This window comes from Onychostruthus taczanowskii, unplaced genomic scaffold (assembly GCF_017590055.1).
Source record: "Onychostruthus taczanowskii isolate IOZ18803 unplaced genomic scaffold, ASM1759005v1 scaffold142, whole genome shotgun sequence".
Taxonomy (NCBI): domain Eukaryota; kingdom Metazoa; phylum Chordata; class Aves; order Passeriformes; family Passeridae; genus Onychostruthus; species Onychostruthus taczanowskii.
In genome coordinates this window covers 34,775-61,578 of record NW_024498597.1, presented here as the reverse complement: position 1 = coordinate 61,578, position 26,804 = coordinate 34,775, and the positions used below count along the sequence as shown (strand labels likewise).

Genomic DNA, 26,804 nt, shown 5'->3' with positions numbered 1-26,804 from the left:
TCCCCACACAGGAGGGCAAAAGAACAACCATCTTGTGCCATCTTCACTGAAGGGAAGAGAGAACCCATAGCAGCCAGAATAGACAAAGTAAGTAGCCAGCTCCCAAGGCTCATTTGCATCATGCACAGGGATAGTTTTTTGCTGCAGTAGGGAACACTGAGTAAGGACAATGAAATATTTACATAGATTTCTGAACAGTGTCAGAGGGTGAAGATGGGGAAGACAGAAACAGAAAAGATACTTCCAGAACCAGCAAAGGGAAACCCATCAGCCAGGTCCTCAGGACCAAACAGCCACCATAGTGAGGGCATGCAGGGTTGGGGACTTAAGGACCTCTCAAGACACCCACCTCTGATCAAAAATAATTCCACCAGATCATCAAAAAAACATGACAACCATAGCTTTTCTAAAGGCAGAACATGAGCTGGCAGTGGTCAGGAACAGCAGACTGAGACTGTAATTACAGGGTGGAGAACCTGCACTGCCAGGCCGTGCACAACTGGACAGTCTCACCCCAGGTGTCAACAGAGGATGCCCTACAAACAGCCAGATCACAGAGCATAGTGCTTTCAAGCACCACTCAGCAAAGCTACATATCTGAGGCAGCTAAAATTCTAGAAGTGTGACATTAGCAAAATGATGGCCCTCTGTCTCTATTAATTTAAAGGGCTACCAGTCATTTATGAGCTGAAAAACAGGGTCCCTTGAAAACTCATGTACAACATAGCCACAGACAGCAAGGGATCAAGTAATTCCTCAGATAGCAGAGTCCACAAAACACTGTGGGCTAAAAGCACAAAACAAATATAAGTGTTTCATCATAATTTCTTTAGGGTTATTCGTTCTTCAGCAAATCTCTCCAGCTGCAGCTGTCTCTGCCAATTCTGTTGGAAAAAATCATGAGAGAACAGATGCAGTGAAGCTCTTGGAAGTATTAGCTGTCCAACATTGTTATGTGTGACTCAAGTTAACCACTGCAATACCAGGCTAGCAGAGGAATTTGGTTGCAAGTCAAAGGAAAGAATAGGAGCACATTGGCAGCAAGTCAAAGCAATAACTGTCTTCAAACAAACAACTCTCTCCCGTCCTCCTGTGAGATACCATCAGGAAGCTCATCCCAACAGGACTCTGTGCAGAGGAGCCACTTCAGTGTCAAGATTTTCAGTCCAAAACACATCAATTTCCTCTGGCAAAGAAGGCGAGATAGTAAGTAAATAGCTGAAAACCTCAGGCACAAAGTTCATAAGCTCTTTATAAAACAATAAGCAAGAAAAATAAATATATAATGGAAAAGAGGTTCTTCCATTTGTTTTGCCTATAGGAATTGCTGAACTACAAGCACATCAGACACAACAGAGTCAGGATGTTGCAAAGCCAAATGCACTGTACCCACAGCATTGGTCCCTCCTGCAACCCCAGAGCCTCCCCTCCTGCATGCCTGCCCCACAGGGAAGTATATGGGTCCCTGCTCTATGCACAGCTCCAGCTCTGGAAAGCTCACCTATCCCTAAGTGAATTCTTCGTTTGGGATGAAAAACACAGCCCATGTTTGACTATTTTATCTTGTCTTTTATTCTTATCTAAAATTAAAAAAGGAAAGGCATGCTTAACTGATGCAAGTGAATTCTTCGTTTGGGATGAAAAACACAGCCCATGTTTGACTATTTTATCTTGTCTTTTGTTCTTATCTAAAATTAAAAAAGCTTCCTCCAAAAGGAAAGGCATGCTTAACTGATGTCCCAAACTGACATTCTTTTCCTGATTGTCTCTACAACATCACAGGGCGAGTCACATCCCTTGAGCTGTGTTTCAGCTTCTGTTTTGTCTGTTACACACTTGCCTTTGCAAGACCAGCAGTGACTACAGTAACACCTTGAACTCCAAGTAAACCAAAATACTAGTTATCTATAGTTCCAGTGCTTTGTCATTAACAAGCTCTGGCTTGATTTAATGAGAAACAAAGACTGAAGTGTTTGACTTTGCCTTAAAATACAGTCACAGCTTTTTTGAAACGGAACATCTCTTCAATTCCACAGATGTAAGACTTCACAAAATAAAGTGCAATTAGTTAAAGCTCCAAATTTGCCTTTGCTCTCACCATGTCATAGAAACAAAGGTGGGATTAACCAGGGGAGACCTAATTGTGGTCTTCAACACACTCATGAGAGGACATGGAGGGGCAGGTACTAATCTGTTCTCTCTTGTGATCAGTGACAGGACTTGAGGAAACAGCATGAAGTCAGAGGAGGTTTAGGTTGGATATCAGGAAACTTTTTCACCCAACAGGTGGCTGAGCACTTGAACAGGCTCCCCAGGGTACCAGTCACAGCACCAAGCCTGTCTGAGCTCAAGAAGCATTTGGACAACGGTCTCAGGCACAGAGTGGATAATTGGGGTGTCCTATGCAGGGCCAGGAGGTTGTAGACTCAGTGACCCCAATGGGTCCCACCCAACTCAGCATATTCTATGATTCCCAAGAGTCCACAAGAAGGCAGCTCGTGGCCAATAACTGCATCAGTCACTGAAGGCTCTCAAAAAGGGTCTCCATTGTTTCTTGGAGATGCTCAGGAAAAACCAGCTGGGCTGCAGAAGGAGGCAGTCCTGCACGGCATATGATGCCTCCCCAGGAAGACTCAGCACTTGGCAGCACCTCTGGAGGTACTACCTTGAACAGACCCTCCCAATAAATGGGGAGAGCAGCAATAAAAGAAGGATGCAGTCACGCACTGTGGACATCACAATTACTCCTTGCTTTGGACAAACCTTTTGCAGGGCATATGTTCATTTCTTCAGCTTCTCCAAGGAGGTCAGTAGGATAAAGAATTCCCTGGTTTCACTGTATCTTTTTTCTCAGTTAATGACAGTAGGCTATCAATCCAGCAGGTCAGGGAGATCAGGGAAAGTGCAATATCAAAGACAGTGACATTCGAAGCCACAAGTTTCAAGACTGCCAAAAAAACTTTCAAGTCGGTGAGGAAAGGGAGGGAGGGTTGTACAGTTAATATCTACACTTCAGCAGAAGAAAAGTGAACTCCCCGAATGAGAGGAGACAGGTCTGGCAAAATAACTTCTTCCTCTGGAGGGATGAAACTGGAGAACTGTGACTTGTGTACACCCAGAACCAGAGCTGGGGACCAACTCACAACCCTGGCTGGAACCCACTGCAGCTCTTCACAGATGCTCAGGCTGAACACCCTCTTAAGCAAAAGCCCAGGTTTCACCTTTTCCACAGCTCTTTAAAAGGTTCCAAAAACCACACTGGTGATGGTACTTTTGACACAGTTCCAATTCAAAGAAGATTAATGCAGGCACATGCTAAAGCACTCTGGGGTTTTAAACACCGCTAAATTCAACTAGTGCCAAGAACAGTTGAGCTGCAAGTTTAAATACTCAGTTTATCTTGTTTGAATAACCAGGAGATAAGCAAAGAAATCATGTAGACCAGAGCCTGGCCCAGATCATGTCTGATTTGCACCAGGTTCTCCCCTTCACCAAGTCAGTCTGAGATAAACACTTAAGCTGATTTGCATAGCTGGAGGAGTAAATATGTATCATCTGTTTGTCCTGGTTTAAAGGAAGGGAGAACAATGAAAAAGAGAAAAAAAAAAAAATAAACTGAATTAAAAAGAAAATTGAGACATGACTTTCTTATAAATGGCACAAAAGAGACAGTGCAGTGGGTGGCTGCAGAGCTGGCAGCACTAGACAGGATCTCCAGACAAAAAAAAAAACCAAAAAAACAAAAAGCCAGGAAATCCGCAGTGTCACTTCTCCCCACAATTGATTTTAAATGAGCTTATTCCTTGCACTTGGTCCATGAGGAAGAAGCAGCTTCCTGGCTACGACAGGGGGAAACACAGTTATTAATAGCATCACAATGAGCAAGTAGCAGAAGTTATGTTGCAGCCCTGGAAGATCTTGGCTGGTTCATGGAAATATGTGTTGCCATGGCAGAAATTGCTATACATGGTAACAGTGAACAGTGGGGTGAGAACAATACACTTCTTGATTTGGTGCCCAAAACCAAGAAAACAAAAATGCTGTTTTTTTCTTTTGTTTTCTCCCACCAAAACCCACACATTTATTAGCTTGTGTTCAGTCCAGAACTGAGCTTTTCACTTTCAACAGTGGCACGGAAGATAGCAAAAAAGAGACAAATTCAGGAAGACATTAAAGCAGGCACCACTCCCTGTCCTCCTGCAGTGGCATGGCTGATAGACAGGGGCAGAAACTGCATCACATTCAACTTTGCTTTTTATTTGATATCCATCTAGACAGTCTTAATTTGCCAAACACTACGCACCCAATACATCGTATTTGCTACCGATAAAAAAAATAAGAGCAAATAACTGAAGCACTTAAAGCAAGGCCTCTTCCAAGATGGGATGACCTGACATTCAATATCCAACATGGCAGCAGATCACAAGGATGCTGTGCTATTCTGTCCTTTGCTTTCCTCTTTGCAGTTCCCAGCCTCCTCTTCCCTTACTGCAGCACTGCCAAGCACAGAGCACACACAGAGTGCTGATACTTTCCAGAACTGTCTGTTACCCTCAACTCATTCCTGAATTTCAGTGCTCAGGATTTCTTCCCTCATTTGCTCTTCCCCAGCCACTACTTTCACCCCCATTTCTAGATCAGGTACAAACACTGTGAGCAGCAGAGATCCCAGCCTGGCTCCCCCAGGACTTTCCTCCTCTGTAAAGTCTGACCACCCTCATCTTTGCAACATGATCTTTTAACCATTTTATTCACCCATGATGGACTTTTCCTTGACACCCTGTGCTGAAACATTTCAGTGAGGTCCACTAGACCACTCCACTTGATCATGCCCGCCATATACTTGGAAACACCTTCCAAGTACCAGTGGAGTCATGTAGCTCAGTTTTTAGCAATACTGGCTCTTCCCCAACATGTCACACCTATTTATGTTCTCACTTAATGCTGGTTTCTGGAAACTTTGAAATGTAAGACATGCACCTTTGGTAAAACCAAGTGCCCCTTCCATTCTGCCTACAGGTGAGACACTCTAAGAGGTTTGTTAAGCAAAATATGTAAGCCGGGTCATGTCCATTCTCCATCTTCTCCCTCACTGCTCAAGAACCCACACATGTATTACAGATGTTAAAGGCAGATGGCTGGCTGTTCTTCCTAGTAACTATTTCAGACTGACTGTCTATAAGTTTACCCAAATACTTTTTCAACCTGATGATGCCTTTTGCATCCGCAACCCCCAAGAACACTGAAACCAGAAGTTCATCACAGATTGTGTAAAATAAATGGCCTTCCTCTTATCTGCTACAAACCAATCTCCTTTAGGTTTCACCAAGTGCCCATAGTTCTAGGGCCACAGACTTGGTAGAAAAAACTCAACTTACCCATAGAAAGGGGAAACACTGTCCTCAACTTTTAAAAAGTTAGAAAGGTAGATACTTCTTTGCTGTGAGGGTGGTGAGGCACTGGAATGGGTTTGCCCAGAATAATCATGGATGCCCATTCCCTGAGCTGTTCAAGGCCCGGCTGAATGGCGCTCTGAGCAACCTGGCCTAGTCCAAGATCTCCCCTGTACATGACAGGGAGTTGAAAGTAGGTAATCTTTAAGACCCCTTCTAACCCAAACCATTCTCTGATTCTATTACCTTCATGACTTTGTATACCTTGATCCTGCTGTGCAAGACTTTTCCAAACCAAGGAATCGTAAGTTTTACGCTCTCTCCTCATAAGGCAGCTGCTCTGCCCTTTAGTAATTTTAATTATCTTCACTACAGTCTCTCTAACACCACTGTCTTTCTCACAATGCAGAAATCAGAACAGCATGCAGTCTCCAAGACAAGAACAAACGGTTAAAGAGGGTCAAATTGATGCCCTCTGCTTCAGTATCAACTCCCTTGCTGATGGTGACCAAAACTGATTGGTTTCTTTGGCAAACATCCCAGACAGAACTGATGATTTCAGAGAACTGTCAATGACTCCAAGCTCCTTCTCAAGCTATAACTACTAGTTCCAGGCTGAGTATCAAACAGGTCCAGTACAGATAATTTTTCCCTGTTCACTATGTTTTCCTATACTGAAGCTTATCTATCATTTATCAGTCCATTTCCTCAGTTCTGTGAGGTTCTTATGGATTCCCTCACCATCAGTGCGCTATCCAACCCACTAAAGAAACTGAGGATCCTCTGCAAACCTGGGAATGTCACTGCACTCACCTGAGGTTACCCATAAGGCGCAAAACACTCACAGCACCAGTTTCTCAGGCCTTGCTGCTGACTTCCCCAGACTGGAAAATGACCAGTAAGCCCTACCCTTTGCAGTCTGTGCTTTCACCAGCTCTTTGTCCATAACAAGACCCTTCCTCCATGCCCATGGCAGCTCTTTCTTCAAAGCCTTTGGCAGAGAAACTTGCCAAAGGCTGTCTGAAAACACAGACACACGAAGCCTAGTGGTCCTGATCACAGCATGCTCCTCAACCTCCAGCAGATCCATGAGGCAGAGGCAGGGCTTGCCTTTACAACTGCCTTTCTAACACTGCTCCAAGCAGTGTTAGACATTGGTCATGTCTTCAGCAAACTTGTTCTTCGTTGCAGAGACTTAGGCACAGGGGTCAGACCCAACAGTCCATGAAACCCTGAATACTCTTCACAGCCCTTCCCTAGCAGTGCACATGGACAAATACTGAGCCACTTCTTCAACTTCCTCAAGACTCTCAACCTTTAAAAATGCTATTGCATTTGCCACCACCAACTTATGTGATACCAAGGGCACTTTAGCAGCAGGATACATATGAAAGTATCTCAGCAATTTCAGATTTAAGATGTTTTGGCACTCTTGAGTAAATGCTATCTGTTCCTTAGTTTCTTATCAGTTCCTCTTTTGCTCTCAAGCTATTTCTACTGATGTTCAATGCGAGACAACTTCTCTGGCAGTTCTTCTGTAGCAAGCTTGAAGTTTGCAAAGCTCCTTCACAGGAGTCAAGATGGCCAAAAATGGTTAAGATTTTTCTGTGATGGCTTTATCTTCTGTGCCTCTCACACTTTGATCTCTTCTGCTGCCAGTTTCCAAAAGGTTTCAATGCATTTGAAAGTTTAATATTTGGCAAATTCACTCCTCAAAAGTCTTAATCTGGCCCACCTTATTTTGATTTTACATGTAATCTGTTTTTTTGGTCTTCTTGCTTAGATACAACTTCCCCTTTTTGGTAAGCCTGCTTGTCATTCCACTGTCCTTCTTTCCCCTGCACATTTCCCTTTTTTTGTGTCTTTCTTTAAAAGGCCAAACAAAAAAGTCTGATCTGTTCTTGGTGGAGGTACCCATTCTTCTGAGCTGGTAATATAATCACTAAATATTTTCTATGCCACCTCAGTTGCGATCAGCTCCTCTTTAGCCAAGGAGCGGATCCCAGGTTTTGTACAAGACAGCAAACAGCCCCTTTTTAGCAGACTCAGGAGTAAACACCAGCTCTGGGGTGAGGCAGACAAGTCTCATTTATTTTATTTTTATGCTGCCAGTCATGAAGATCCCATCATAACCCAGGCTTCGCATTACTATGACTATTCAGCATATATGTACTGAGTTTTCACAGGTAACTGCATATTCACAGTTTCCAGATGCCCAAAACTAGATGTTTTTCCACCTGGAAACATGTTACATAAACAAAGCACCTCCTGAGGCACCCACCAGGTGAGAGGCAGAGGGGTCAAGGCTTCTCCTTCCCAGGAGGAATGCAGGATGACATCAAAGGGCAGAAAAGATTCCAGGAGAGCAGCACCCTGCAACAGCACCTCCCTTCCAAGGAACTGCCACAGCTTAGACCTTCTCCCTTGTTTATTTTCAGCCCTATTGAGTGCAGAGCTGTAGCCAAGGTTGAGGCCAGCAGGACCTTGGCAGGAGATGTACATGAGACAAAAAGCTGGGCCGAATGGCTAACAAACTGCAAAACAAGTTTAGTCAGCAACAGGTTTTAATCTAAAAAGTAAAAGCATCATGGATCAATTATTGCCTGAAGCACAGTAAAAGTGAGGATTACGTCTCTCAGCTGTTCATTCCTTTTCTCATCTTCTCTCACAGCTTAGCAAAGTGTGAAGTTGAAAGATGAAGCTCAATACTGTCCTGCATCTTGAGCAACACAGAGAGCTCTGCTACAACAGAGCTGCACCCAAGAAGGGGCTGGCTGAATGCCCCCTGCAGCAGCACCCAGTTTCCACAGTCAGCCACCCCAACATTTCTTTCTGTCCATGGGCCCACATACTGCCTGTCCTAATGACAGGCCACCCTACCCAGAGAGCCAACAGAACAGTCCAAGCTCTAGCACAGACACATCTCACTGTTAAAGCTCTTCATACCCCAGTTCACATTTGCCTTTCCCAGGGCAAACACCCGCACCATTTAGGAAGGTTTACAGCTATAGATCTATAGGCAAAGCAGTACAGATTCCTACCATAAGAAACAGACCCAAAATGGTAGTTTCTGGGGAATACTGTTAATTCATCTAAAGTCCCTCAAATCTCTGCAGTCCGTAAAACCTCTGTGTTTAAGCCAGGTCCAGCTGGAATTTGAAGGTCAAGAAAGCAGCACTGCTGGCAGTTCCATGACGAATTTGTCTGTTCTCCAACCACCCGCATGCTCTTTCTTGAAGAAATAACCACCGTTGCAAGCAGCAGAGGCTTGAGCAAAGCAACAGGAATTAACTGCATGCCCTCCTCTGCCTGCACCAAGGGCCCAACACGTGCAGGTCCCAGCAGCCCAGCTCCACTTTGGAGTTGGTGCCATGTGCCCTGGCAAGACCAAGGTAACAGAGCTGTCTGGGCCAGCTGCAGAGGCTATTTTATTTCTCATCCAGAGTACGAGATGTACCTTGTATCAGGAGACACCCTAAAATAGAAAACTTTGCTCCTCCCCAGTGAGATTCCACAGCAGCTCAAAACCAATACCTCTGGAGCTCAGCTCACCACCTGAGCCATCCAGGCCAGAGCACAACAACTACTGGAAGATATTAATTTTTGCATTTCCAGCTGAACTCTGGGTAGTTTCACTAAATCATTTGGTGATCACCATGCTGTTCCCTCTTTCCCATCTGAAGTCTTTGCTTCCTGCTCCAGGGAGAGTGGGATGGACAAAGCAGCCCAAGGTGAAACTTCCCTGTAGCTCTGCAGCAAGTACAACTTCACTGAACACCAGGCACCCAAAAAGCTTTTCTCCATGTACAGACAGCTCTCACAGCTCAGCAGCAGCTTTGTTTATCTAAAGAGAAAATAGCGAGTGATTTCATCCCTCCAAGACCAAATAAAGTTTAAGCATAAAAGTGCTCAGCTATCAGAGCACTAGATGGCTGACGGGGAGGCGTCATTGGACTTTGAGAGGCTACCTTCCTAGGGAAGAGTTATGGGGAGCCAGAATGGCAGTGAGGGGCATGTCAGTGATTTCAGCCTAACTCATAGAGCCTTCTCTGTTTCAAGAACAAGATCAACACAAAGAAGTGTCACCATTAGAGAAAGTTCTGCCCACAGTACCTCTCTGCCAGCCTTCCCCCTGTAGCAGCGTTTAGAATTCAAGGCCAAAGTCTCTTCAACAGCATTACATTCAAAGCTGGCTCAACAGACCATGGAGAGGGAACAGGATGATAACGTCATGGCACAATGGACACTAAAATCAGAGCGGATGATTCAGTGATGTGCTCTCCATGACCCCCTCCTACTCTTTCCCCATCCCCAGCACTCATCACATGAGGCCAGGAGAGCTCCTCAAATCTGTCACAGGGATAACTCAGCCTGCTAACTAACAGCAGATGGTTTCCTCTTGCTTGAGTGAACTCAGCCGTTCTGGTAACAGGACTCAGAACCAGAAAAAAAAAAAGGTACGCTGGCAGTGCACAGCCTCACCTCCAGATCATCACTGTCTTTTTTATTTTTTCTGCTTATTGCCATGACAAAACAGACTTCTACTTGGGAAGTCTCCAGACTCTTAAACCTGTGTTTTAGACTAATTTCAAACAACAGCTTTAGTAAATTTAGGCTGGATTGTCACACCACCATCAGGCATTTCCTCAGCAGCTTCTAAGCCCTCTGTACAAAAAAGGAGCATATTTGCTTTTCACCATTGTTTTCAGAGATTTTAAAAGTAATTTAATGAAAATTAGAGTAGATTACTTCAGGGGCAAGCTTCCTAAGGAGTTTCCAAGCCAAAATTTGCACACCATTTGTACTGTAACTCAGGACTGCAGATGAGAGGCCAAGGGCAGCACCAACTCAAGCACAAAGTTGCCCTCTAAGCCCCAATGCTACTTCCTTCACACTCTTTTTACCAGGCTGATTAAATGCAACTCAGCCATATCTCACCCAGACTATTCAGCGTATAAATTGCCAAGATGATATGTCTTCACATTACTACATGCTAAGCACCTGTCCTCAGGCCTACATTAAACGCTACTCATGCTGGCTCCACTCCAGGCTCTGCACCTCAGCTCACAGCCACTTCACCATCTCTCTTTGCTTCACTTCATGTCCATCGGTGATGATCAAGAATACGTAAAACAGTTGGAGCTTCTCCTCTCAACCTAGCTTGGAGCAATACTCGGAAGGTCTAATAGAAAAAAAATCCCAAGCATAACTACTGGATCTAGGGAGCCAAGTAGAGCAAAACAATGTGGTTGATGCACAGCTGGATAGCTGTAGATATCAAAGGACTACCAAAGAACTACAATATACAGAAGGAAGAAATGGGTACAGGACCAGAAGATGACCAAATATGGCATTTATCACTTTACAGCAAAGTGACCATGTCTGAAGTAACAGCTGAACCTTGGGTTACTATTTAAACACCTAAATGGAAGGCCCAGTGTCTAGATTACAATGGGACCACCTGCAGTTTACTCCACATCTGGAAACAACCCTGCACTTGATATTTCCCGCATGGCACCAACAGTATATGGCGACAAGCCCAGAGGAGATAACACTATGTGGTGGGGTACAACAGTGCCAGCAGATGAGCAGGGGGGCGAGAAGCAGGTGATGTGGCCAGGACCAGCAGGCAGGTTGGAATTCCAACAGTATGTGAGTCAGCCACTCCAGCCAGTGCAGAGGAACCTTTCCAAGCAAGACTACACAGCACAGCTCATGCACTTGTATTCCCTGGGCCTGTATTTAATTATCCAGCTAGAAAGTCTCCTGTAAGTTTTTCTCTGACTTTCCTTTGTGACTGAAAATATTTTATACCAATTCATCCTTCTAACCTGAGCCCTGGCTGCTTGTACACAACATATTGCACTGCCTCAGAGTCAGAAAAACCCAAGACAGATGAACTCCATGTGGTTAAAGGGGATTTGCTGAGTTCAGTCTCAGCTCATCAGGCAGCATTGTGCAGGGATTTTCTTGGTATCACTAGTGATGGAGACAGTAAGCCTCTTTGTTTATTTTTTCCCAGATGAATGACACAAGCAAAAGCAAACAGAAAATACCAGAGCTACAGAACAAAGAGGCTATCCCTGCTACAGTGCACCTGGCCCTGGGCCACAAGTTCATGATGTCCATGACGACACAAAATCCCACTACACTGAGTCTTTTCTGCCTCAGTAACAGGTTTCCAGGCAAAAAGCAGCAACCTTGTTTGCCCAGGTGGGAAACAGCCCCATCTGTCACAGCAAAGTGCCTTATGGCAGTGTCCCACAGCTGCAAAGTTACACACACAAGTGAACCCAGCACAGGTTTGTGTGGGGGAACCCTTCTTGGCTTGTTTGGTTTTGGTAGATCATAAACCCTGCAGCTAAGAAAAAGGCTGGTTTAGAGAGGCTCAGGACTGCTCTGCTTCAAGCTGAGACAGGAACACACAGCAAATCTGAGGATCACAGGGTGCTCCCTCTTCATCTTCACCCATGTCGAAGCACTTGCCACTGAGGAAGACAAAGCATAGCAAGAGCTTGGTTCAGGGAGCTGGGCACAAGCAGAGTAAGAAGGGTACAAGAGGTCACAAGATGGGTAAGAAAATACACCCTCCCTAGAGAACCAGACCTCTATTTGCCTCTGGTGGTTGATGAAGATGCCAGCAAATAATTTTACTAAGAGCTTTTTGTTTCAGAAGTTCTAGCACTCTGCAGCATAGAGCCCTTGCTGGAATTTCATACAAGACCTAAAGTACAAACAGACAAAAGAACCTGAAAAAAAAATAAACTCAGCATCTCCAGCACTTTAATCTCTCAGTGTCTTTTTTTTTCAGGAAGAATTTTCTAAAGCTGATACTGTTTACCTCAAGCCCCTTCTTTTTGCCTGAAGCATGTAAGAGGGGGAGGCCATGTCTCCTTTGCCATGCCAACACTCACCTGGGAATCATAGAGTCCTTTCCCTCTCCCGTGCTTTGCTGCAAGCAAACAGTCTGGATCTCTAGCAGTCTCATTTTAAGTTTACCAAATATCTCTTGGCTATGTGAGTTGCATAACCAAAAAATGGCAGCTGACAACCCACACAGAAAAAAGCTTGGGAGAGTAGCTGGAAGACAGTTGACACCAGCTACACTGGAATTTACTGGGCTACACTCAACTGGAAATATAAAACACTTAACCCTTACAGCAGCAACCTCAAACTCATGTAACAGTAATTAGGATGAGAGAATATATGCCAAATAATGGTATTTCCATTATCCCATGAGACAAAGACCAAGCACAAAAGAATTTTCTCTCGACCTACAGTGTCTCTTCCAGATGTATGAGCCAGACGGACCTCACAGCTGCTGCTTTAGTTAATACTTTCCTGCCACTCCAAGAACTGACTGCTTTAAGAAACTATCCAAAGCAGATTACTCTCCCTCATGAAAAGCATAAAACTCATCAAACAGACAGCTTGCTTCAATGGATACTCACAACTGAGCTACTAAAAAGCACAAGAAATTATTTGTTCATTAAAGCTGTCTTTCCTACACAGGAACAGCCTTCCTTGGCGAAGGCAGGAATTAACATTAAATATGCAATAATGAAAGCAGAACTCGGGAACCTCCTATGAATCAAGCTAAAACCAAATCCCAGTGCCTGTTCTGGAATTTCTTTTTATTACAGATAAGAGGCACTTCCTGAACTATTTTAATCTGCCTGGGGGACTTTTTATAGAAACACAAGTGTACACACGTCACAAAGCACAAATAATTGCACTCCACTTGAGAAGGACTGATGGAGCCTAAATTTCTGACCTATGTAATTGCTGAAAGCTTGCAAGCATCTCCTCCTAATTGCATCATCCACTGAGAAAGCCATTTGGGGAGTACAGCAGGAACAGAATCATTGGAAAAGGAGACTACAAGAAGGAGGAAACACTCCTTCCCTTTGAACTTCTGATTAGTTTCCATCAAAAGACTCTGGTGTGTCTGAAGGCGTTTCCCAAAGAGCAGGCTTTATCTGCATAGGCAAACGCTGGAAGGTTTGACTGCCCCTTAGGAGCTAGCTCTGGGCCTGCTGATGGAAGCACCTTAAAAAGGTTTTGGCAGCAACGGTAGACAGGACAACCACCTTGTCTTCTACAGCCCCTCTTCTGCTTCTGCCAGAAGAGCTCCTGGAGAAAAACAAACTCCTGGCTTCACTTAAAGACAGTCACCCTAAAACATTTCATTCCAAGGAAACTTCCCTGGTAAGCTTACAAGCTCAGCAGCAGGTTTAGAGGAACAGTGACAACAGGAGCAAGCATATGGCAGAGGTCAGGTTTGCTAGTAACTTCTCCCACCTGCACTTATTTCCAGTGATTTTGCAGAGCTAACAGAGACTTTTGCTATCCCAGTTTATTTACTGCCAAGTGAACTACCACCATCCAGCCCATCCAAGAAAAAGCTCATTCAGCAGACAAGAGTGGGATGACCTGCTGAGGGGCGCGGACTTGTCCTGCAGTCAGAGTTAGCTACAGAGAGGATGTTTATTCATGGCCTTATTTAAGCCAGCTAAGAAGAGGCTAAACCAGAACAGGGCACATGGACCCACTTCAGAAGATGTGGAAGGCTCTGCACAGCACCACAGTGAGAGGCTTGGATGCCCTGCCAAAACTAGAAGACCCCTCTGCTGCAAAGTCACAGCTGAGTTCAGACACACAAAGCCCACCAGCAGCTCCAGGGCAGGGTGATGAAGTGTCAAGAGTTTTCATTCACTCCTAAATTAAAGTTGCTAAAAAACATGGAAACTGGTATTCATGCAAACTCAAAGCCTGAATTAATCTGAATTAACTAAAAACAACAAACTATACTAAAATGACTCAAGATTCAATAACAAAATTAAGAGTCCTCATCGTAATCACAACAAAACATATTTTGTAGAAATCAAATTGAAACAGCCAACCAGAACAGCACATTTCCTGCTGAACAAGCACACTTAATACCATTCCCAGTCCTTCCACCCAACTAACATGACTTCAGCAACCTCAGTATTTCTGGATAGGCTGGAAGATCTCCCTTTGCACCCATCCTGAGGCTGTTTAATTCAAACAGCCAAAAACATGCTGCTAAAACAGCAAGACCAAACTTAAAAGCTTTCTTCTCCATAAATAAAATGGCAACCCAAGTAGTATCATTACTAAAGCATTTACCCATCAGGCAATACAGATATGACATGCATGACTTCCAAAAAAAGGGTTAATGAATATTTATTAAATGGCACTGCCAGTGGAAAAAAACAAGCTACCCTCATGGGCCAAAAAGTCAGAATCCTACAGCTGTTTATGCTTTATTACCTTTAATTGCAGAAGTAATTCCATTAAAGCTGATTTTATGTATCTTAAAGCTCATCCCACAGTCCCACAACAATGCTAATAATTCTTCCTCCATAGCTGTCAGGGGAAAAAAATCCCTTGGTCCCCGGTTTACAGAACTCTACCAGTTTGTTATCAGGCAGTTACGTCAATCCTGCAAAGGCAGCCCCAAAAGAATAGCAAAATGGATTTTAAAAATGCATCAAAGCTCAGACACCAATGCAAGAAAACCCGCAAGACATTCTTACCCCATAGGCAGCTCACTACAGGAATTCCAGGCTCTCCTTTCATCTTTGTACCACACATTACATTTTTCTAGAAATCACGTAAGTCAGTTGAATGGGAGGCACTTTTTTTGTGTCCCTAAAGCAGGGTAGCACTTGGCAAGCCCTGTTCTGCATGGCATATTACATGTCTCCCTAAGGATTTCTGCTGCAAATCCAGTCAGGGTCAGGCTGAATCCAGACTTTCGCACTACAGGGATGATCATAAAATTCTCTCAATTACAAAATGCACCAGACCTGTGGACTGAGATCTCACTGTAGCCTATGTTCACCCAGCTAAGGCCAAGATATATGTTTCAGCTATGCAAACCTGTTGTGAATACAGAAGGCATGTGAACTATCTGAACAAAATTGTGTCTTTATAGCTGCATTCCTACAATCCGCTGTGATCTCAGGATCCCTCCAAATAGGCTCCATCCAACTGATAGGAAGAGTTGTCTTGTCAACCCAGCAAAAACAAAATTCAAAAGTACTAAAGAGACAGCGAGGGATACACAGATAAAACACAGTGAAATCCAGCACAAGAAGCTCCAGCTTCTGCTGGAGTACTCATCTGCACCAGCTAGTGGAATGATAGCCTCAAACCTACACAATTTTGTCAGGCTTTAGAGTTTACCCCAAAATGAGGAATCTACAACCTCGATCTCCAAGCACCTCTGGCTGTCACAAGCACAGAGGCAGAAGCAGCTGCTCCTGGCAAGATGAGAGAATGCTGCTGTGCTCATCATTTTGTTCTGTCTGATTCTGGTATTCTAGGGCCACCCTCAATGGGATTTGCTATCCCTTCCCACAATGCTCCTTACAGACTAACTCACACCCTGGTCTGCTGCAGGAGATACAGAAGGAAAAAGAAATAAAACAACCTCAAATGCAAGAGAAATAAAAAATTATTCCAAGCACCTTGCATCACCAATGAGGCACTGAGCAAAAGGCCAGTGCAGCTCTCCCCCAGCCAACGAGAACGTGAGAAGCCAGCTGAAATCTGGTACCCCTTGGGAGTCACACTGCACGAATTTTAAATCGGTCAAGTATTAACCTAGGATTAAAAAAACCCACTAGAAAACAGCACAACAGCAACTGGCATCAGCAACAGCAAGGATAGTGCCTCTGCCAGGCTTTGCACTTTCCTCCTGGCAGAACCAAACTTAACCACTTCTGGCCGATAATCCCAGGCGCAGATGTACCAGGAAGAGTCCTCCTTCAATGGGGTTATTCATTGGAGCCGTAAAATCCGCCTGCGTTTGTCGGAAGCCGGATGCAGCCTGGGAAACTGGCCTGGCTACCTGGCCCTCCATTTTCACTGCCAACAGGTGATCCTGTCTCCCTAGCCACTTCCAGGAGAGGACAGAAACCTCTCCTGGCCACAGTACAACAGCCACACCCGTTATTATTTTCACTGTCACTCTGTAAAAGCGCTTATTTTTTAAGCGAAAAAGAGAAAGCTACGGGGGTACCCTGCCCATCGCCAGCGAGCCCGGGCCGGAACGGGCACAAAACCACGGTGTGCTCCCGACGAGCCGCCCGTCTTCGGAGGTGCGAGGGCACCCGACAGAGTCCGGCCGCAGCCTCCGGGGAGGCGCCGGGGCCAGGGAGGACTCCGAGTCAGGGCCGGGCCGGCTCCGCTCAGCCGAGCTCATGGCCGCCCGCCTTGCTCGGAGGCCGCAAACAGCCCAGTCCCGGCCCCAGGCGGAGGCCCCGGCGGGAGCTAGAACGGTGCGAGAGGGAGGTCCCGCCACAGACAGCCCAGCGTGGCGGGAGGCGGCCTGGGACCACCGCTCCTCACGAGTCTGACCGCTCGGCTCGGCAAGCCTCGACTCGGCTGCATTTCACCTGCCGCGTCGGCTTGCCCGGCCCCGCGTCCACCCGAGCCGAGAGCTGCTCCCGGCCTCACGTCCACCCGAGCCGGGAGTTGCTCCCGGCCCAGGCCCACTGCCCCGGGGACCGGCAACGCCTCTCTCCCCTCTCCCGCCGCTCAACAGGTGCGCGGCAGACGCACTCACCTCTCCGCCATGGCCGCTCTGCCCGCGAGCGGGGCAGGATGTGAAACCCGATCCCAGCCCCGCCCGGGGGCGGCGCGGCCCGACCCGGGACCCCCGGCCGCTCCCCGGGTCCCTCTGCCGGGGGCTGCTGTGCTGGGACGGGGCGGGACGGGGCGGGGCCAGGAGAGGCGGGGCCAGGAGGGGCGGAGCGGGCTGGGACGGGACGGGACGGGACGGGGCCAGTGGGGGAACGGCGGGTTGAGGGCAGCCCCTGGCGGCGAGTGCGGCCGCTATGGAACCCGACCGAGTCCGCCGAGCCCTGGCGTCGCGGAGCTCCGGCCCGAGGCGTGGAAACAAGGAGAGTGGGAGCGCACCCGGGACGTCAGTTTTGGAGCCACTGAAACCTTATGGCAAAAGTCAGTGGTCGTGACCTCTTTTGTGAGGAAAACCGTGGTCAGGCAGGTCACATCCCGCTCTCGCCTCGGGGGTGTTTTGGCAGCGCTGTAGTTGTGGGCCCCAGGTGCGGCCTGTGCGCGCCGCTGGATCGTAGGTGCACCGGTGAACCCTGTTTTCCCGACCCTGTTTTCCCGCCGCTGCCTCCCGCTGCCCTGGGCACATGAGGCTTTATTAGTTCTGCTCTGCCCTCTGGTACTCCCAGACATCCTCCAAGTGGCAGGGGGGACTTGAACCAGTGTGGAGCATTGAGAGAGGGAAGTTCCTTTGCCAGTGCTGGATGCTGAGCTGTCTCTGCTTCCAGGTGGGAGGGTAGAGTCATTTGGGTCAGCCTGAACTGTAAGGCTGCCATTCTCTGGGTTTACCCAGATGTTTTCTCTTTTTTTGCCGCAGCAGCTTTGTCTGGGCAGATTTTGCAGACTTTCTGTTTCTTCTCTATCCTGAGCACATAGTAGACTGGTCAAAGCTGTGCAGGACCATCAGATGCATCTCCAGCAGATGCACAGATCCACCAGCAGCGTACAAACAGCATAGATTCAGAGACCTCAAGAACAAGTAGAGCCCTGCTCCTCGGCCAGCATGAGTACTCTGAATAAACAAGCCGTGCTGTAAAGGTCAGCCTTGCTAGATAAGCTTCTGTCAGCCACTGCCTTGGGGTATGTCATTTGGCATGGTGGCACAGAACAGCTCCTGTATATCAGTAATTGCTGCAGTGTGGCACTGCTCCCAAGGAATCTTTTACTGTCCTGTTATTCCAGAATAGAAACAGTCCCATGTGGAGGCAAATCCTGGGGGTTGAGCTGCTCAGATTCCTCAGACCCTATAACTAGGGGCACAAGTCTTGACAGATACTTGGTGGATTTTGCCACTAACAGAGTGGTTTGGGGCTCATGTCACACCAGGGAGCAAATGTCTGCTATAGTAAAAAATTAGTCCATTCAGTCCGTTATTAATGACCCCATGCAAGTGGTCAGGGTCTCACCCAGACAACACTGCGCTCGCTTTCAAATGGCATTTAGGCACTGTTGAGAACTTGAGGGTAACTTAATCTGAAGACATTCCCATTAAATTCCCACCTGATTTTTAAATAGCAAATAGAGAGACAGTGAGATCATGGCTGCTGCACTTGTGGGCTGGTCACATAGCTGCACTGTGCTTACTGGGCGGGGGGGAGGAGAAGAAAGAGAAGAGTGTGTCTCTGCAGCCCGAGGCCAGTGGTGAGTGGGGCCCCCACAGGGGCTGTGAAGCTGCTGGAGATGCCTGAGGTGCTGTGGGAAAGCAGGCAGGAGAAATTGAATTCTGTGGGACTGCAAAGCTCCGGGACTGAGGCACAGGCTAGCAGGGAAGAAAAGGAGGAGTTGAACTGGGTCTGTGTTGAAAACAAAAATTTGCTGGTGTATGACGAAACGTGTTTCCTGGGCTGTTGGGGTCCACTCCGGCTAGCTATAAGACCCTTGCCCACATGATATTTCATAGACGAAGGTAAAAGATTAGAGAAGCGCTCTCCTCCACGTGGGAAACGTTGTCCTTTATTCCAAGACACACATCAGGCGGACAAACCCACGGGAGAAAGAGAGCGTTTCTTGGCGGCAGGGAGCTTTTAAACCCCGGGGATGGGGACAGAGGAAGATGTCTACAGCCAACAGGACACCAGTGAGGAATGGCAAGGGGAGGGGTAACCCAGGGAAGAGATTGCCAGGTGGTTCCGGGACAGGCGAGGAAAAGACCATGTGATGGGGAAATGGGGTAACAAACCACATGATGTAACATAAGCTATACAGTGCGTTACAAAACTATTCTGTGCAAATTCCCAATCACCCAGTGCAAGAGAACAACTAAACTGGTGCAGCACAACAGGTGTAGCTCTACTATGATTAAATTGGCATCCCTCCTTGTGGATATGCAGATATTGCTTACCTTTGCCAATACAGGCTATACCTGTCCTCAGGGAAACAGTAATACTGGGAAAATGCTTATAGCAGCCTGACAGTCTCTGTTTAAGGGTTCCTGTAGACACAGACTTAGTGTGTAAGAATTTTAACCATTTGGTCATAATTTTTGTGCTAGCAAGGTCCTTTGGATATGCTGAAAATAGATGCTTGGGACATGGGAGGTTTCAGAAGGCCCAGCTTTGGGGCCCCCCAAAATGAGTAACTTGTCACAGTAAGTGGGAAGTTGGCTGCAGGAGGGACCAGACAAAATATTCATTTTTTGCAACATTCTCATTTTATTTTGCGTATTTCAGCATTTGATGATAATGTGTAGGCTGTTTTCCACCTACACTTCTGGCAGCCTTGCTGAAGAACCTAAACATCATCACTTGGCTGCCACAGCTCAAACTCTTGGGATGTTATTCTGCACTAAGAGATCCTGTCTCTCTTCAGGCCAAAATGGGCAATGTGAAGGCTCTCAAGGACAAAAAGGACACACTGACATGACATCTCAGGTCAGTCCAACTCATGAGCTGGCAGCTCTGTGCTGACCTGCACAAAGTCACATAGCAGGAGGGCATCAAAATGCATAGCAAGGAAGCCACCTTGAGGGCAGAACCTCCCCACTAAAGGAGGGTCACACACCTGCTGACATCAAGGACACTCTTTGGAGCAGAAGTCCCCACTGCTGGAGAAGGAAAGCTGGGTGACAGGAGGTTCAATTACACGTCACAACAGGCAGCTCCGAGGCTGAGCCTTGCGGTGCCAATGATGCACTAGTGACTCAGGGAGGGGGAGAGTAAAGCAGAGGGGGAAAATGAAGCAGCTAAAGGAGAAGCTTCTTTTGTGGGAACTTTTTCAGAGACTTTCACACCTTAGACAGTCATGGGCTGAGGAAAACTTCTGCTAGTGGCACCTGGCGCAATAACACAAGGCAGTTCTCCTCCAGAGATACAGGTGGGTCACTGTGACACATACTTAAGAGATCAAGCCCACCAATCACGAGGCCTGTTATCAATACACCAAAAGTGGCAGCAGGAGGTGAATGTGAAGTGACTTGGGAGCATGGAAAAAACAATGCAATGTCTCTGAGAACAGAGGGCCCTGGCTCTCCTGCTAAGAAAAGAAGAAATAGCCTTCATGAATTGTAAGGCTGTGAACACCAGACGACTGTAAGATGTGGTAAGAGATCAGTGTTTCCGGAGCAGATCATCTCATTGCTGCCTGTTCTTGGCTGAAGGATATACTGTATAACTGTCACTGCAGAACTGCAAAATGAGGCAGCTCCCTGAGATCATGCTTGAATTGTTCCTCAGATACTGCTCCCAAGTGGAAGTAACTGTATTTGGAGTCGTACACCCTTTCATAAAAGTGCTCATCTGGTGCTCATACTTGGACATACACTCCATGCCAGGAAAAGGCAGGTGGAGGTCCTGGCATGAGAGGTCTTCCTCATGTGGGGGTGTGGGAGAACCAGTGATGCTAAAACTATGGAAAGCTTAGGATTGCAGTGCTTCTGTCCTGATGTATGTCCCAGGCTGAGAGTTCTGGCAATCCCTAGGCAGATATACTACAGATGTGAGCGCAGCCAGCACATTGCCCTAGAGGTTTGGGCCAGCAGGCACTGCCCTTGCTCAGCCTCTATTAACAAACTGGGTTGTACACCTTGGAACCAGCACCAGACCCACAGCAACTGTCTCCATGTACAGCAAGGAAGGGAGTAACAGCTCCAGTCAGGTCTGACAAACCTTTGTTGAGAGACTGGTGATACTGGGAGTAGATGCCTAAAATTCTTGGCAAGGTCTGTGTGGCTAGGCTTACAGCCAGCACTGCCCCTCTGCAGCTTCAGCCTTGGATCCACCTTCCAGGGCACCAGCAATGGTAGGAGGATGAGTTGGGAGATGCTTCACTTGGGACTCCCTGTGCTACTCCTGAGCTGCACTTGAGCTCAGGTCCTCAGCCTTGACCTCACCTCAGCTGTACTCCACTGAAGCTTGTGCCAGGCCCACTCACTGGGTCAGCAGTCACTCGACCCTGGCTGGCCCTGGTTACTGGCACCAAACTCTGCTCCTCTTGCATGTTGAGTATGGTGCTGTCATGCTGTCATCTTGTCTCCTGCTCATCTGTCATCCTCTTCTGCCTCCAGCACCCCAAGCCCCATGGCTGGAAGGGGGAACAGGAGCAGGAGCAGCTTAGTGTGCTTTTGTGATGAGGGAGCCAATAATACCAGAAAACATACTGTGAAAGCCCTGTCTTATAGGTCAAACTACTGCCCAGATACTCCTACGAGTGTTGACATGTGGGCTCACCATGGGGAGCTCTTTGCTGCAACAAAGTGCTGGGCTGACTGGGGAGCACAGTTCATTCAGATAGGTGATGAGATCTCTGTCCTTGGAGATTTTCAAGGTTTGGCTGTGCAAAGCCATGGTTTACCTGATCTAGTATTGGTGATGGTCTCATTTCAAGCAAGAGTTTGAGCTAATGCTGACCCAAGGTCCCTCCCAACCAACACGTCTGTAACTCCATATCAGGGAGCTGGAGGTTTGAGCTGGGCTGAAATTTACCATATGTGGTGAATTCTCCAGTATTTCAGCACGGACATCTTGTATCCAGTGTCTCAAAGACCTTATTGTATGGAACCACGCTGACCTGGTTGCAGGCATTGCTGGCTGAAGTTCTTTGGATTGTGTGCTGTGAGAGTTCTCTCTGGCAAATGGTCTTAGCAAGTATGAGGAAAAGAAAAAACATCCCTGTTCTTCATTAATCCTGTCTGTTTTGTGAAGATGATGATATAGAATAGCCCAGGACAGTCCTCTGGAAAAGGATAGTTGGAGATATTTGACCATTTGTAAAAATACATGTTTCTAAGCATCAATCAGCAGGTTGTAGTCGTTTGGTGGTTTGTTTCTTTTTCATAGCAGGCATGATGCAAATTTATATAACTAGCCAGGTGTTTTGCAATGGGGCTTTTAAAAAATCATCCTATCCTAATTTTTTCTGCCTTACCATCTTTAGCTCCTGCTTAGCAATGCAGCAGCTGGCTGTAAGCCAACAGTGCAGTATGGGACACGGAAACACATGGAGCAGCACATGCTCTTTGTTTCCTCTCCTACTTTGTAAAACAGATTGTGAGTAAAAACATACAGGGGAGGTTTTTGCCATCTTCCCTGCTGTTGTGGCTTCCTGGCTGCTGACAATGCCATGGTATTATATAGCGGGGGTAACATCTCCCCGCAGCAAAGGAGAGAGGTGTCCTTTGAGAGAAGAGCTGCCAAGAGAGGAAGGGCATTAGATACAATGTCAACATTCCCTTGCATGGGAAGGAAGGGTGCAGTGGGTGAAATGGCTGAACTGAGCCAAGGGCCCAACAAGTCCTGCTTCTCTTGTTGCTCTGAGTCCTGATTCTGGGGTTCATCTGAGCTTGGATGAAGCCCATCAGCTCATTAAACTGGCATAGATCAAAAGTGAGAGGTGTTTTGACAGTTAGGAACCTGTATTGGCCTGATGGATGATCTGGCAAGCACTGGGATGAGAATGAGGAGAGCAGCCACACTCCAGAATGGGCCAGAAGAACAAGGGAGGAAGGTGGAGGTTGGATGTCCCTTGTGAACCAGATCGATTCTGCTGTCCAGGGTAGTCCTTGTCCCAAGGCTAGACAAGACTCAGGAAGGGAGGTCCATGCTCCCAGGTAACTTTCTATGAGCCAGACTCTGAGGTTGCTGGCAGTGAAGGTCAGGAAAATGTACCCAGCAGAGGTTTGCCTGCCTTACTTCAAAATTCCTGTGGGATGAAAACTCCCCAGAATAAGGGTTCCTGACACCAAATCAGTTACAGGTTCCCAAAGGACTTCTACCGTATCACAGCCTCCCATACTTCTCTGTTTCTGGGAAAATCTGCTGCTCTCAAATATATTTCTGCTAAGGATTTACTGGTCAAGCTGGGCTGTAGTGCTCTCTGCCCCACAAGAGATGTTATAGTCTGGAAAACATGAAACTGTTTCACCACCAGTAACCTTGAACTGGGGGACACCTGCCCAGAGCAGAGGACGATTGCTGAGAGACCTGTGGGCTTACGACACAAGACTGAGCTGGTACTGCTAGTGCACCCAAACAGCAGCACGAGCAGTAGAGACAGAGCTGTGCCAGCTCCCTGTACTTCCCTGCTCACTCTCCCACCGGGCTGTACCTGCTGCTTGGCCCATCTGGCTTTGCTGTGGTTGACATTTGTGCTACGCAATGTAATATTCTAGGTCCTTGGCAAGAACTGAGTTTATTTTTTAGCCACAGGCAGAACCTGTAACTCCTCAAGTTAATCCTACAGTCTGATGTTTTTGTTTTTTTTTTTTTTCTCACAAGCCTTGCCAAACTAATTGAAACCCCATTTCTATGAGTAACCTGGAAGGCAGGTCCCACAGTCAGGTCTCAAGACGTAAAGAAAGATGGGGATTTGTGAGATCACTTTCACCATTTCTGACCAGTGCAGAGGCATTTCTGGGGGTAATTCTTTCTGGTCTTGTTGTCTCTGGGATGACCATTCAGACACCTATCTGAAATCCCACCAGGGTGTTTTGCCTAAGTTTTCTCAGCTTCATCCCATTATTCCTGTTCTTTTTAACTAACACAAAAAAATTGTTCCATTTTGTTGTTTATAGGTGTCCTCAACTGAAATTTTTGCATGTTGTTATTTCTTACTGTACCCTTTCAATAAAATAAAACAGATTTCATTTTTGTAAATTAAATCCCTTTAGCTCTCAGGTATTTTTTTACCTCTGCCTGCACACCACCTGCTTACTAATACATACTGAAAACAGAAATCCTATCATGGGCACTAGAAGTGGGTTATAACTCTTTATCTGTTATCCTTTCTCATACAGTCAAGGGTTTGAAGACCAGCCGTGTTCCTGCTGAACTCAGTGGGAATAGCAGCAAATTCTTTGCTGTACCACATAACTGCAGGGGGAAGTGAAGTTTCCAAACCTGTTCTTGCCAGCATTGCAATGCTCAACGTCCCCCTGTGCTGCACTGACTGTGACAGGCAAGCTGGGTTCCTCTCAGCATGTAGGTATTCATCTTTAGGCAAACCCCTTTGAAGGCTGTTCTTTGTTAATTTTTTTAACAACTTGGAGATGTACTACAAAGCAGATCAACTCAACCAACCAGTTCTTATATTTCAATTTGAGTGCTGACAGCTTGAACTTGTGCATCTCTGTCCATGTACCTCTGAGGCTGCTCGTTGTGAACAGCTGCTGTTAGAGGAGAGAGAAAACACTTGGGATTACACTAGAGCAGTGTCTCAGGGGACCACCCCATGCAAGCTGCAGGTAGTCCCCCAGAATAGCACATCTGCAGGAGGTCATGGTCAGCCCCACCATGATGGGGCTGTCTCATGGGTAGCCTGGACTGTTGAGAAGCTCACAGGGATGAGGCAAGTCAGAGATCAGCCTGGAAAGTCAGTCTGCAGGCTGGGATCAGCATGAGGCCAGCGATGGTGACCAGGGACAGACGCAGCCCATGACAGGTCTGTAGTAACAAGGCAAAGCTGAGGTTAGATCAGGCAGGCAGGCTCCAGGTCAGGGTCAGAGACTCAGGGCTGGGCATGGCCATGGGCATGGGCACACTGCTGAGGAGTACTGGAGACAGGCACACCCCAGCGCAGCTCACATGGGGACTGAGGGTCCAGGGCTGTTGCCACAGGCCCCCATCCAGGTAATAATTAGCTTTGACTCCGTGATTCCAGAAGGCTGATCAATCACTTTATTACAGTACATTATCCTATCCTATACTAATTAAGAAACTCATCCCCTTCCAGACAGTCTGATACAGCTTTGACCTAATTGGTCAATCAATCAAAAGACCATCACCAGTGTCTGCTGCCCTGTTCTTTTGAGTTCTTCTAAGCCTTCTGATGTTTACATTCTTGTAACGAACTTTCTCAAGCACTTTTCTGTAAATACTTATTGTTTTGCATTCTTTTATGGAGGAGGAGAAATTTGATAGACTGTTGGTTTGTCCACTGCCATTGGAGAGGTGGCACTTTCACCTTCCAATCCACTGTCACTTTTGGAAATCTATAAATGTTGGAGTCAGAATTAAACTTCCTTCTTTTTTGCCTTGGAAAATCTGGTGTCTGCATCTTTCTGTTTCATGTCCTAGAGTAACAAGAGTCCAGTTAAGAAATCACCCTTTGGTAAACAAATATCCATAACATGTGCATTCCACATGTGCACAACAACAGGTGCAGCAAGTGGAGATAAGAATTGTTTCTCATTCTTTTCTCTGATCTTTTCACAGCCTTCCCCAGGAAAATACCTGGGAAAGTTCTGCCTGCTGCTGTCTGTGGAGAGAGCTGCTGCCACACAGGGCTGATGTGCACTGGGGCTCCTGAGCAGGGCTGGGGGGCAAGCCTTTAGTGAGGCTGGTCTAAGGGCTTGTTAGTGCTCCTGGGGCCCTGGGAATAGCTTCACAGACAGGTGAGATCAACAGCATGAGTATGGCCACTTGAAATGAAGCCAAAGTTCTGCCTCTCCCAGGTCCCGATCTTCAGGGATGGTTGACAAAGGAAAACCTTTGCCCTTCCCTCACGTGCAATTCCTAAGCAAGCAAAAGTGGAGGGGCGTAGATGCTGGCACTGCTGCTCATATTGACATATCACTAGAACTTCTGGAAGGAGAAAGAGATTCATCTAGTTGTGAAACTAGAAGAGAAGCTGAGGACAGGCAGGTTGATACATAGAAGAAGCTCAAATCCCTCCACCACCACTGTCAAGTCCTTGGGAACATCTTTCCCCCTCATGTCAGAGACAGACTAAGATCACTGTGTGCCAAAAAAGCTGGGCTGTCTGGCTGTCAGCCAGTCCTTGTCCATGTCTTTAGCAACCTCATGCAGGTCAGTGGGCTGCAGTTGGGATCCACATGAGGAAACAGGATCTGTTCAAATCTACTTTCTGTAGTTACTGTCAGATTAATTTGATAGTTTATAACCTATTCAGGATTTTCTCTGCTAGTATATGGACATGGTCTACGCCACCTTCACATTTTTTTCTTTAATTTAATATTTCCATAACCTTATTTTTTGATGCTTTGTAGCCATAGCTTTTTCTTTGTGGTGATGGAAGTGTTCTGAGTAATTTTAGAATCTCCATGCTTCTTACAACCATGTTATCCTTTCGGTTTATTAATTTTTTAATAACCACTTGAGATAGGAATTCCTTTGTTGACATTCATTGTCACCAGATTGAATACATTATACTCACTGCTATCCATGACTGTTCTAACAGCCCCTCACACAACTCAGCATTAAACCCAATTCCTTCTTTTATGTTCTCCAACCAGCTGCTCCAGAAATCAAATCTTTGTGATATCTAAATGTAGCAAGAACGATATGCTGATGTGACATTTACTTATTCAGTGTGGGGGTAATTGGAGACTTTTCATAATGATGTTTTCTGCCTTGG

The 26,804-nt window shown here is 46.5% G+C and overlaps 1 protein-coding gene across 3 annotated transcripts in view; it reads right to left on the bottom strand.

The window, feature by feature from the left end:
* The window catches only part of LOC121332607 (rho GTPase-activating protein 39-like), a 54,104-nt gene extending 36,984 nt beyond the window's left edge, over positions 1 to 17,120 (bottom strand). For 2 of the 3 annotated variants that reach the window (XM_041398204.1, XM_041398206.1), the window contains exon 1: positions 12,308 to 12,333. In XM_041398204.1, coding sequence (XP_041254138.1) covers positions 12,308 to 12,318 — 11 coding nt within the window. In that variant the 5' untranslated portion in view covers positions 12,319 to 12,333. Of the gene's footprint in view, positions 1 to 12,307; positions 12,334 to 16,989 lie in introns of those variants that run through there. The other variant, XM_041398205.1, reaches the window with a different exon arrangement.
* Between the last annotated feature and the right edge of the window lie 9,684 nt (positions 17,121 to 26,804).